The 13845-nt window shown below is 43.2% G+C and overlaps 1 protein-coding gene across 1 annotated transcript in view; it reads right to left on the bottom strand.

Annotated features, from left to right (window-relative positions):
• The window catches only part of stx8 (syntaxin 8), a 46353-nt gene that overhangs the window by 7018 nt on the left and 25490 nt on the right, over positions 1-13845 (bottom strand). Inside the window, exon 7 of the mRNA XM_020654155.3 lies at positions 3724-3825. Within this exon, the coding sequence (XP_020509811.1) occupies positions 3724-3825 (102 nt within the window). The remainder of the gene's footprint in view (positions 1-3723; positions 3826-13845) is intronic.

Below are 13845 nucleotides of genomic sequence, written 5' to 3'. Positions count from 1 at the left end.
TAATCTTAAAACGCTATCACCTGGTAAGATCATTATTTAACAGAAAAAAATGAAAGCCTTTCCTCATTCTTCTTCCTATTGTTACCTATCGTTATTCCATTTATCCACTTTTTTTTCACACTTAAAGCTTCAGGTTTCTAGATTCAGAGGATAATAAAATCCTATTTGTGTGTTCTTCACTCTGTTTGTAGTGCACTCCACCACACGGCATCTTTTGGCCACTTAGTTGTGCTCGTCGTCACCATAGCATTCTCTTCCAGCGATGGTCTTTAACCCACCAGTCCGCCAATAAATGAGCTCGTTGAGGTAATCTGAATCAGATTAAAATGTCTGGTATTCAGCTGTTGGGATGAAATCATGTGCACCATGGTGCCGTTTTGTGGCGTGAGCACATTAACTAGAGCTAAATTGCTCTCGCAGAAACCCTGGCAGACACGAGATGTGAAAGGGGGGGGTTTTAAATATTTATAGATTTTTCAAGGTGAGTTTCATTAAACTTTTTTAGGCGCTAAGAGGAATCTCAGATGTGGGAACATCATTAGCAGCTTGTATTACTTTGAGAAACTCTTCTGTCCTTTTTTAAAGCAGAAATGTGAGGGCCATAAGAAGAATAAAATCTGATTAAAGTCGACAGAGTTGAAATAGTTCAACATCGTATCGATCAGAACGAGTGCTCCCTTTACTATTCACATCACTTATTCGCCTTAAAATGCTCGTTTTCCAACTCTCTCAAAAGCGGCCCCTCCCCCACCGTCTTCTCAGACCGCCCCTCCAGTCCAAACAGAAACAGACCTACTTGAGATGCGAACCACCTGCGGGATTCATGGGGTTTGCACAAGTGGCCCTCCTCACAAACTGAGGATTATCTCTGCTGAGCGAGCCGCTCGAGCACCCAATGCTGCCTGCCGGTGACGCCTAAGCTCAGAGGGAACTCACGCCACTCTCCAAGAGACCCTTTGGTGCCGAAAACTAATCTGCCACACTAAGCCGACCAAAGTCAAAGGCTCCACTCCTAAATTCCCACCAACAACATCTAAAACAAGTGGTAATGACTCTGTGAATCAGGCTTAGCTTGTTAAATGAGCGCTGGAGGAGTGGGGGGGGGGGCATAGTTTGTATACTGCAACTGCTGATGACAGATCGAAGCTTCAGTTACAATAAAAATGTTAGAAATTCTTCAACATCTCAGTTTATGGAAGCTTTCATATCTTCTTTAAAGGAGCAGTATGTAACTCTGACACCTAGTGTTTAAAATGGGTACTGCAAATTTGAAATATAAGAGAGCTGTCTCCCCTCCTCTCTACAGTCGATGCTCACTCAGGTCACTATGTGGTGGACTCTGAAGACTCTTGCCCGCTTCCATCGCTGCAACACCTGTTGACCTGATAACTGCTCTCATATCTGACAAACCGAGGGGAGTCCAAAACGGCCGTGTGAGGGGGTCGCCTTAAAACCGCCTACCTTCTCTGGTCCAAACAAATCCAGAGCATTCAGGAGCAGAATCTAAAGTTAGAAGGAGGACATACTGGCTGCTGCATTGTTGTCAGAGAAGCCAGCACTTCAACATAGCATGTTTCCTTAATGTCTGATCATACAGTATTAAAGGCACTTCATCATTTCATTCAAGAGATATCTTTTTTTTGCATGAGGTGTGGCTATAGCAGTTGATCAGGGTGGGTTTGGGCTGCATGTGAGATCTTTTCACGAGGTTGAGGTTTCCTGACAGCACCTCTGCGTGATTATCTTTTGATGAGACGACTCTTCTCATCGCTCGGCTTCAGCTTCCTTCTGCTCAAACTTTTTAGGATCTCTTGTGTTTGCTTTAATCAAAAACGTTTTAACCCATAAAACGAAAGTGCAAGTGTCACATGATTAATGTTGTTCATTCTAAAGCGAACATTGTTGTTTACATTTCTGGAAATGTTTCCCCGTGTGTTTGAAAAGAAAAAAATAATTGAGATGCCTCTTTTACAACGAGGGGAGCTCCCGATAGTTACGCTAAGTATGCTCCCCGCCTGTCAGAACCAGACATTTGTAGCTTTACAAGGACTCGGCTGAGACATAACACCAAACGCCCGGCTTTGGATGAGAGGCGGCTTCAAAAAATAAATAAAGCCTTACAGCCGAGGAATTATAAACACGCTGCCATGGAGAGAGAGGGAAAGCTTTCAGAACAATTCGTGGCATGTCGTATTTTCAATTCTTTCTCTGCTTGACACAAAGACGAGTGTCAAACAAGCGAGGAGACGAACGGGGGGGATGACAGAGAGGAATGGAAAAAAGAGAGAGAGCACTGAGGTGAGAGAGAAGAAGCGCAAGGGGGGAATTTTCCATCCACAGTGAAACACACACAAACACACACACACTATAACAAGATCATACTGTGCAAATACAGTTGCAGACATTTTAGGCTGACACTTTGTGCTCTCCAGCAACGCGCACAGCAGGTAGCGTTGATGCATGGTATGCAGGTGCACGCAGGAGAACACACGCTCCATGAATATTCTTCGGCCTGGAACTGACTGAGCGAAGGGAGGAGGAGCGAGTCAGAATGGCAAAAGAACAAGTTAAACAAAAAAAAAGAAAAGAAAGAAAAGAGTTCTGATTCCAACACAATATGAGCTCTGGGATCTTCAAACAAACTCGCGCTCGGGCACCATGGGGACACGGCCCACAGAATGAAGCATTCTTGGGGGGGGGCTGACCTTCCCATTGCCTCCTCCGTCTCCGTCGGTGACCGCCTGTTAGCCGGGGTCTCCCGGCACAACAATGCAGCCTTTGCTATAGCGATGCTGTGTGGCGTTTTTCGCTGGGCAAACTCAGCCACATTCCAGAGATTGGCTTTAACCCGCTAACACACCTCTCATCGTGGGCCGAGGTCCTTTGAAAAGATTTACCCACAGAGGACATTTTTGTTTTGTTTTATAAAAAAAAGACTTGAAAAGACTGAGGCAGAGTCGGACTGCTGGGATGGGATTTTTTTTTGATGACCGGATATGCAGCCTTTCTCTGGGTTTGTGAGTTTGTGACTTGGCAGCGTTAATGGATTTGGTTAAGGCGTTTGCTTGAGACTTACCGACACCATAAAGGATGCACAACACTGGATAGCTAATCGATAAGGTCAATCGGTCAGATTTGAAAAATGAAGAACTGGGACCTTAAAAAAACAGTTTGGTTCCTTATAATAGACCAAGGTGGGGGCGCAGATGGCCAAGCGGTCATCAACTACATCTGTACAAGGGCTAGCTTTGGGGGGCTGGACTTTAAAATATGCTTGCACATAACCTCACAGCTGTCGAGCCTGATGTCACAGGTCTGGGCTCCTTTACATTTTATTTGATGTGCAGAGCGACATTTATCTTAAATTGTTTTGAGTTTGCTTTTACAGCTTTACCTTAAATACCACAACATCTTTTTTCCTGCACACATTTTCAGATTTTTTTTATATTCTGGGGGCCAGGTGGGAAGCTTTGGGGGGCCGGATGTGGCCAACGGGCGGCTGGTTGATGATCCCTTGCCTAGGGGTTAGGTCCCGCCCCTGGTAAGGAGGCTACAGTCCTCCAAGTAGGCGGCTTGGATCGCCGGCTCCTTTCCTGCATGTCATTCTCCCACTCTGTCCCCCGAATTACCTACTCTATCTGTCCCATCTAATTAAGGCATAAAAGTCCCAAAATAAAAATAAAAATAATAGAACAAGGTGATCCTCCATGAAGGTAAACTCACCACAGGAGGCTGACTTTGTCTCCACCAGCTTCACCCTCCGTGTCTCATTTCGAATCCTGTCGTCTGTCTTGTCCACGAGATGTGAAAGGTCGTCTATGATTTCTGAAAAACAAAGAGAGATAGAGAAGTCAGCGGTGCTTAAAATTAACCTCTGCTCACTTTTACGTTGCTATCTGCTTTTTAATGAGCTCCTTATTGAGTCAGTTTTAAAGCATATGAGACCTCCCAGTCTGTTATGGTAGACATGAAAAAAGTGACAGGTTCTGCAGGACTGTGGAGCAGTCAACAATCTCAAAAGACAAAAGGCTGCCAGCGCTGGAGTGGAGGTTATTGAGGGAGTGGGTTGTGTGAAAGCACTCCTCGCGCTTTCAAATGGTTTCACTACTTCCTGAATCCATTCTGGATTTAATCAGGCCTTTATTGTTCATGGCTTTTTAAAGACGCAAGCCCAGACTTCAGGGACTGTGCATGGGCGTCCAATGAAAGAGAGTGTGTGTGTGTGTGTGTGTGTGTGTGTGTGTGTGTGTGTGTGTGTGTGTGTGTGTGTGTGTGTGTTTGTTTGGCTCGGTGGATAGGATCCTTGAGCAGGGGTTCCTGACTTGAAGGTCGTCCAGATGGAAGCCTGTTTGATTTGTTAGAGCTAAGCACTGCGTTGACATGGCATCTTCAGAGGTTTGGCCCGACAACAAAAACAGATAACTGTTGGAAGATTCCCAAACTCTCGTATTGGTGAAGTTAGTATCTGGTGCAGATAATATTAATGTGGAGTCATGGTGTGAATCAGAACAGTCTAAAAAGCCAAATGCAAATTCTCTCTGCTATTTTAAGCATTTCATTACGTTTCCAGTCTTTTGATGCCACCATCCACATTTTTTTTTAAATGTGTTGTCGGCATTTAAGTGGGTGTTCAATCGTCCAGACGCAATGACATTTCTCTGTTTCAACATATCACATGACTTCTGTGTGCAACTTCCAATTAAAAATGGGTTTTCATATCATGACATTCTGTTTTTAGACAATGTTCCAACTTTGTAGAAAATGGGGTTGTACATTAAGGTCAGCAAATGACAGCTTAATTTACTTCTACAATTCTACAATTCACTTAGCAGACGCTTTTATCCATGTCAGTAAGAGCCAACGATCAGCTTTGAGTCTGATTGGACACACAGGTGCTGACAGGAAGTGACCAGAGGCAAAGCACAACATTGAGGGCAGTTCTTGAGAGCTCTAATCAGTATAGAAACCATCTTATAAGTCGTCGTTATCAAACAAAAACCATCGTCATTACCATCATCATCATCAATAATATGGAGACCATCATCATTAAGTTAGTAGGTATTCATGAAAGAGCTGGGTCTTTAGCTTTTTCTTAAAGGTGCAGAGGGACTCTGCAGATTAAAGGAGTTTGGAAGTTCATTCCACCACCGGGGGGCGACAGAGGAGAAGAGTCTAGTCAGCGTCTTAAGACCCTGTTGAGAAGGTTGGATCACTTAAAACATCTTCTCTTTAATCGAAACATCTCATTGCCTGTTTCATCGGTTGCCTTTTTGGCAAAGATGGTGAAGAAAGGCCCCCCATGATCAGAGGTGGAGTCTTTGCTGCATCTGCTCGGGGTTCACATCCAACCCTTGTCCTTAAGATGCGTATCAGTCCCCTTTCCATCCAAATCTTTTTCTATTCAATAAAGAAAAATGGCATTAAAAGAAGTCTTCAGAAAAATAAACAAACTGCCCGTTTCATCTTTCTTGCTTAAGGACTCGAGGTTTTTTTTTTTTTTTTTTCATGTGTACTCCCACTTTGATGATAAGTCCTGTCCAGGAACTGTAAAAGCATGATAAAATACAAGTGGTGGAACACTAAAAAGATGACACTAAAACAAATCCAAGGTCGAGCTGAGGAAAGGGAAGTTGTTCCCATCATCCTCTGATAAATGTTTTAGTGGGGTGGTAAAGCCAGACTCATCCTCAGACCACAGCACAGTGCCAAGTCCAACTCCGGACTCTCTTGAAAGATAAAGACTTCTTTGATGCTTCTTTATGTTAAAATACAACTCAGACATCATGATCCGAGTCCGGGTTATTCAATTCCCACAGGTGAGTGCTCAGGGCTGTCTGTTAGCACAACAGCCTTTAGCATTAGCTGCCTTTGAGTTGGACTGATGAGAATATTTCATCAACTAGGATCCATCACTGCTTGAAAAGTCGGTCTGTGATTTGGCCGACATGAGATAATTAAGTTGGAGGATTAATTTGAGGAAGGAAAGTAAAGCCTGTCAGTTTTGAGGGGCCGGGGTGTGAAGGGGCAAGGACGAGGTGATTCTCAGACGTGAGAGCGCCGTATGTACAGAGTCCCAAGAGACTCCCACATCATCATCTACGCATCAGGCAACAATTTGGAAGGAAGAAACTCTTCCCTTACTGGCAGGGGAAGAGATGTGTAGACACTGAAACTGTTTGAGAGCGTGCAACTCCGACTACTCATGAAGGATGTTTTTGGTTTGCTGCTGCCAAGTTTCTTGATTCAGCTCTGGCCTTCAATAAGACCCCATTATAATGATCAATCCTCAACTATGTCAAGGTGAAGGGACATGACCTTAACCTAAAGCTACAAGGACACTTTATATTTTTGTAAAGGTTGTAATAACCGGTACATTACCGGGCAGAAGGTGCAAGCTTTTTCCCCTTCCAGTTCAACCTGTGATCCAGTCAGGTTCCTAACAACATAATTCTCAATTTCCTTTTTGGAACTTTTGCTTCCACGTATGACAGCTGCAGAGCAGGACTGGATCTGCCAGACCACAAAGGAGGCTCTGCTCAAGCAAGGATTGTTTGTTTAAAGTACTATTACACTGGATAAACCTCCAAAGCCACATTGTGGGAGTTCATGGCACAATAGCAGCCCACAAATGTTCATTTGCCAGCGGCTTTGGGATGCATGCGCTCATGCTAATTGGCACAATGGACGACGTGTCCTCAAACCTGAGACCCTTCTCTTTTGGGGAGTCTACCTTCAACGCTAAAGGGATGAACTCGCAGTTTCATTCAGCCCAGCTTAATAAGAGCTCTCAACATGGGGTCTTTCTGAGGTTGATTTGCTGTTTCTTTTGGTGCCTGTTTTGATTTAATGTTGATAAAATAACTGGATATACAATTGTGAGTCTGTTATGTTGTGTTTCATTTTGAAAACTGACCGGATGCTCTGTGCACTTTCTTGTCTGACTTCCTGTCCGAGTCAATCTGCTCTATTCACCTTGACACGTGCTTGCAACTGGCTCCGTCGAATATAGACACGGCGAGTATTTTTGCTGTGGAGCAGAGCGGAGAGGCTGGAGACGGACTCAACGTGCAGTGGAAACACCAGCAGTGACTAGAGAGGGCGGGATCAGCTCCAGAGGGTACGGCACAGACTGAACATGGTGCACCGATCCTGTTGAAACTGCCATTAAAACAAGCAAGACCCATGGCAATAAAAGAAGTGTAGATCTGTGATGCAGTCTCCAGGACTATTAAGGCCAGTAGGAGACAAGGACAACAGGACAAGATATCGAGCCAATGAAAGGAAAAAAGGAGGCCTGGATAACACTTTATGAAGTATGTTAGTCATTATGTTTAAAATATTGTTCACTGCATAGAGGGAGAGGGATATAAAGAAGCAATGAAGGGGGAAAATTCACAAGGATACAACATTTTTCGATGCTATCAAGAAAACTTTACAGATCTTCATTGGCTCTTGCATGGGGCCTTCACACCAAATTCAAAGAAAATCATCACATTGAAAAGCTTAATTCAAGTCAGACAGCAAATATGACACTCACACGCAGGAGCACGGGGAGACGTTTGGGAGACGGTCCCCCTATTTTAATGATTAAATTCCCACATCCCAGATCAAGATCCGCTCCAAACCTCAGATACGCTGACTCATCTTCACAGAGGCTACAGACGTTCTGATTCGTGTGTGTGAGTGTGAGAGTGTGTGTGTGCATGTGGTGGCGGCACTGCCATAAACACTGACACCCCAGCGTGGATCCAGGATGTGCTGTATTAAATGTGTGTGTTATTGTGGGACTCGTTCCCAGACGGGCATGGCGCACAGAGAAAATGCTTGTTTTCTCTCGCCGGTTTAAACACAATCTGACTCAGAGGGGCTAATTTTGTTGTTTTTATTCAGGAGATGATTTCTCCTGAGGATAGGAAGAAAGAGGGGAGTAAAGATAAAGACAGTTTTTTTTTTTTTTTCAATCAAACCTCCTCTTGTACCCCTTCTTGTAATGCAGGGGAGGGGGGTCCGACCACAACGCTTACCAATTGGCCCTGGTGTAACAGACTGTGTGTGGAGAGTTTTGCTGTTGATGCCAACTAAAACACACACATCTCTGGATGTAACTGGAACTTCACTTGGCACACACGAAGGCGCTCAGCGTGATGATACAACTCAGGGCAATTATGTTATTTACAAGAAGTTGCACAGTCTTGGAAGAGTTTCTTTCAATTTCGGCTCTTGGCTGCTTATTGTAAACAAACTCACCCTGAGGGTCTGCGGAGAGCGAGGATTAGGGGAAGTTTAACTCACAACCTCAAGAGTTTTGCAAGTTTTAAAGTGTGCAAAACGCAACGAATCATTTGAATGTCGGCCAAAAACAAAGTACTTAAGCGAGCATTTTCCATCTATGGAAGATGAGCCTACTTTTATACTTTTCATACCGCGTTTTAAAATAATGCAATCTCTGTTATTTCAATGATCAGTAGTATCTAAAAATACTTTGAGAGAGAGAGAGAGAGAGAGAGAGAGAGAGAGAGAGAGAGAGAGGGAGGGAGCTCTGTCGAAATTCCACAAATAAGTATGCAATGATTTGGTACTGAAACATTGCCAATTCAATTGTGCAAATACAACAGTGCAGGATATTATCTGCAACATTTGTTAATTAAAAACAAGAAATTAACCAATACTGGGTGCCTAAGACTTTTATTTTTGTTGCTGTGGTATTGAAAAAGTTATCAGCATGACTATAAAAGTGTGACCCTTTTTATTCATAATGGCCTTTTTGTTATTCTTGAAATATTCCCTTTGGTGATGGATATTCAATGACTTCATTTCTGCGTTGGTTAACAAAACTTACAATTCAGAAAGAGGGCTTTATTCTTTGACTCAGGGTCTGATCAGTATTTGGCTGTTTTCACTTGTACACCCCTGGACGTTTGTAGAAAATGTCAGGACAGCCTGTTCCTGGAATCTTCCTGAGTTGCTTTTTCCCACGTGTCCCTCACAACCTTAAGTTCTCCTGAAGTATTGGATAGGGGGGGTGGAGGTCCGGGGACTATAAATGGACACTGTAATTCCAGATTTTTACCTTTATATCACAGCTACATGTAATTGGACATATACAGCATCAATGAACGAGTGTAGAAGAACGTACCTGTGAGCAGAAAAGAGTATGAAGTAGCTTCATTACGACGAATGCACCATTAGCATGATATCAATGTCATCACCCCGACCTGCTAGCTTGAGTTTTCCTGAACTATTTTCTGCTTTATTCACACATCAGCTAAACCCACACTTAACGTGGAATTTTTACTCAGGGGCTGGCGAGAGAAGTGATTGGTAAGTCGGGATAAAACAAATGGTCCTTCAGAATTTAAACTTTCAGGAGTTTTGTGCATGTGTGAAAACATGACGATTTAAATAAATTATATATATATATATATATATATATATATATATATATATATATATATATATATATATATATATATATATATATATATAAATAAATACCAAGTACATTTCCCCAGTGGTGATTCTAGAGTCCACTGGGACCCAAGGCAAAAATCAATGGGGGGGCCCTCCAACCAGCTTTCTGCAGGGCAATGAGAGTGAATGCTGTCAGATGGGGCCCCCTTAGGGAAGTTTTCCTACTGTCATTGCAAAATTTGCACATTATAGGTCGCTGCTTTGGGTTAAATTTTGTCAGCCCTCTTGGGCCCCCTACTGGTCTGGGGCCCCCACGCAATTGCCTGCTTTGCCTGTTGACAAGCAGCGCCTCTGTATTTACCTGCAAACAGTCGCTAACTTATTCAAGAGGTGGGAATGAGCGACTGAGCGAGTGAAAAAGAGCAGCCCAGTAAATTCATGTGGTCATCACACTGATCCAGTGGGCGTATACACTGCCAGACAAATCCCAGATTATGTCTGCATTGAGGCGTCCATAATGCATCCCGAGTGTGTCCACACCTGTAAGGTTGTCTACCTGTGATCCAGTAATTCAGGAGGCATGTTGGTAACAGGTGTAAAACAGGGTCTTACACTCCATACAGTATGTGTTCTTAGCATCTCAGTCCTCCTGTCTCATTCTGACCAAATGTGTTCACATGTGCTGGGTGGGATTTGTGAAAGTATCTCCATATACACAATTCACCCATTTCAACATCTGGCTTTCTGAAGTGCACGGCCACATGTGCATAAATTAGTCTCACTCTTGGACACCATTCCCCCTCCAAGCCCCCTTGAATCTGTGACTCCCTCCAAACAGACTGACAGGCTCCACTGGTCAACAACACGTTGGGGGTATCCATTATTCCATCATTAGAAATTCTCTCTTACAGGGGTAGTGACTTGCTGAGTGTTGATAGATGTCTTGCTTTATGCAGCTTACACCATCTCCATATCTGCCAATGGTGAAAATAAGTCCTGTTTATTCGTTCTGTGGGGCAACACGGTCTTTCAAGGAAAACTTTGTGATGGCAACATCATTGTGAACCTTGGAATAAATATTACTTAACTAGTCCAGATGGATAATTTGAAGTCTACAGACGGCTGTAAGAAGAAGGCTTTTCTACCTTGAACTTTTCATTTTAAGATGCAGTAACATTGGAGGCAACTCACTCCAACTACAACTGTTCCAATGACAATGGCAATGGAAATAAAGAACAAGATGGACAAAGAAAGAGAGCCACTGGGACATGAATCTGTTCTTGTGATGATGAGTTTGTTATTTCGATTACAAAAATGAACTACAAGTGAATCTGAACTTTAAGGACCTTTTAAAGGTATAAATAAGCTGCGACCCTCTCAACTTTGATTGCCGTTACATCCGTGGCCTCCTCTTTTTTCCAGGCTTAATCCCAACCATTTGTGTGCCAATTTTGAAACTGAAACCGGCTGTGAGTACACGGACAGATTCACCTCCCTAACCTTGCTACGTTTGCCCCCGAGATCTATCATCGAACATGACAGACACTGAAAAGAATGACCAGCTGATGAATGCATTTTCCAAATGTTGAACCTCCATCTGAAAGAACGCACATCAAAGAAAAGCACATAAATTGAGAAACAGAAAGAAGGACTAGTTCAGGTTCAGCACGTACAGACAATTGGGTTTGTATCCGCTAGACTCCAAAGACAAGGTCCAAGTGAATTATGGATAGGGGGTCTGTTGGGAGTACTCCAATGGATTCCCATAAACACATAATACATACATAAAGGTACATATGTTTCTGCAAGACCAGACACATACAGATTACGGTTCGTTGGGAAATGCTGTCATACTATTATTATTTATATATAGACTTTATCCAACTACAGGAAAAGTCCACAGGGTTGGGCAGAGGAGAGCAGAACTTGTTGCGAATGACTACTTTAGATTTGGGGCGGCTGTGGATCAGTTTATGAAGTCGGGGGTTCAATCCCCAGCTCCTGCAGCCACATGTCCGATATGTCCTTGGGAAAGACACAGTTTATGTGTGACCTGTGGTGTAAAAGCACCTTGAGTAGTCAGAAGACTAGAAAAGTGGTACAAGCTCAAGTCCATTTACCATTTACTGTACTACTCATTGGCAGAGTAAAATCTAACTTACCAATTTAAATGCCAATTTTAACTAAATTAATTCAACCTGCTGTTGCCTGTTTCTCCAGCTAAATAAATAAAGGACAAGTCCACAATAAAGTGTTGGGAAGAGGAGAGAAGCACATTGTTGGCAATGAGAAACCCAAGTACTTCACTCTGCAATTCTAATTGCAAACAACTAGCTTGGGCTTGTGGAAGACTCAGCTCGTGGGCTCGCAGGTAGGCGGTATACAGGAACATTTGAAGGTAAGCCTTCTAATGACTTAATAAGAATGAATCATTTAGAGTTAGAATGAAATAATTGGACAGTTTTATACATACATCAAAAGAGAGCATGTTGGTAATGTCATTCTGCACTCTCTCTCTCACGAGTCCCTGCTCTGTCCACAGTCCATTCTCTATTTCTATTTCTATATTCCAAGTACAGAAACCAGTCACATGTAATGCTCAGAGAGAGAAATCAAGCAGTCCTGAACGAGAGGAAATCGGGGCCTTTTCAGGAGCATTGCATGACAAAACCACTGGAGCTTTTTAAAACAACCTGGGTAGTTTGAGCCTGCAAAGACTGGGATAGATACAACAATACAAACAAGTGATCCGTGCTGTCATCTTGTGATACAGGCGATGTAAAACACAAGGTCTTCAGCAGAATGAGAAATATTAACAAGACTGCGGGGCAGTTGTTGTACTTAATGGATTTTAGCAATTATTAGGCATTTGAGGCAGCTGTAAACCATCAAAAAATGTGCACAATGAATAAAGATTACATTTATATGGCCTTGCATGGATTAAAAATCTGCCTTTCAGATTGAATGGAACTATTTCTATGTTGGTCTGCCAGATTCAGCAGCAACACTTACCATCAATGTAAAAGCATCACTTATCAGTAAAACCCCTACACATGTAATCAATCATTTTAGGATTAATAAAAGCAAGGGGTTTGAAATTACAAATGCCGACGACGATGAGAAGTCAGCTCTTTAGCGGGCTTTTCACCATCACCCGTGTTATGACCAGGTGCCGCTGAACAATGTGTGCGTGATGAGCATGAGGGTGCCAGCAGCAGCAGCAGCAGCAGCAGCAGCAGTGTGAGGCGGGGACCACCCTGTCACTGGCACGGCACCTCCAAAAACCAGCCGCTGTTACACTTCATCACTACCGTCACACTTCATTAGCATGGACACCCAGGAGGGCAGGACATATTGAGGAGTGAAGAATTAAAAAAAAAAATTAAATGAAAGGGAAGACATCTGATTGGATTACATTTTATTGTAGGACATGAAAGCAGGCAAGTGCAGAGTGGATTCTGACACTTTTACCAGATCCTTGATGTACCACCTGATCATTAACCAATTAGACTATTAATACCGACCTTCAAAGTCATTTTTGGACCTTCATCAGGGAACCCTTAATCCATTGGGACCATGGTAGCTTGTGGATCGAGTTTTCAGAAGCTCACCAAGAGTTTCAAAGACTGAGTACAAAAGATCGGACAATATTCACCTTGAAAGCTTTTCCCTCGTCAATTCAACCACATACACACAGCCTACCCCCTCCCATTCAAAATGATACGACAGGCCTACCAGCTGTCAATAAAAAAGGTGATGCTCCTGTTAAGACTGACAACGCTTGACCCCTAACCAATCTCTGTGACCTAGCGTCAACTTCCATCGACATGTTGGGTGTTGTTGACAGATTCCTAAGGAACTAGGTCACAGGTTTCCGCGCTCATCAGGAGGTGTTGACTGTACCTGTGATGTTCCCCCTCAGCTGATGGCTGGGAGGATTTATGGGGAGGTTTGAGTTTCCCTGCTCAGTTGGTTGTGAGTCTCCAGAGAGTCAACACCATCAGTTGGCTTTCTGTGTTTGAATGAACATCTGAGTTGTGTGTGTGTGTGTAAGTTTCTACTCAATCCAATCACCCCTTTTGTCCAGTCACTCCCACTTCTCTTTTGTTTTGGCTCCAACTTGTGTTTTTCAGTCATTTTAATAGAACGATTGGGTGGCTGCAGAGGGCTATGTTCTTCTTCCACCTTTAAGAAACCCAAGGCCCAACTTATTTTGTTCCCTTTTGCAACAAGTGCAGTGGTTTGTTAGTTCCCCAACTTCTGACCCCCGTCATTCAGGTTTTCTTTCTGGTTGAACACGTCAGATACGCTGTATGCTAGCTGAGCTAAAGTGAGGATTCTTGTGCTTTTAGGAAGCCTGTGTAGCCAGATTTATGATGCACAACGTAGGAGGATGGACAAGACGCAGAGCATACAATTTCCACATGGAGTTGG

Source organism: Labrus bergylta, chromosome 1, assembly GCF_963930695.1.
Source record: "Labrus bergylta chromosome 1, fLabBer1.1, whole genome shotgun sequence".
NCBI lineage: Eukaryota > Metazoa > Chordata > Actinopteri > Labriformes > Labridae > Labrus > Labrus bergylta.
Note: the sequence above shows the minus strand (reverse complement) of the source record. Positions and strands in the feature narration are given on the sequence as shown.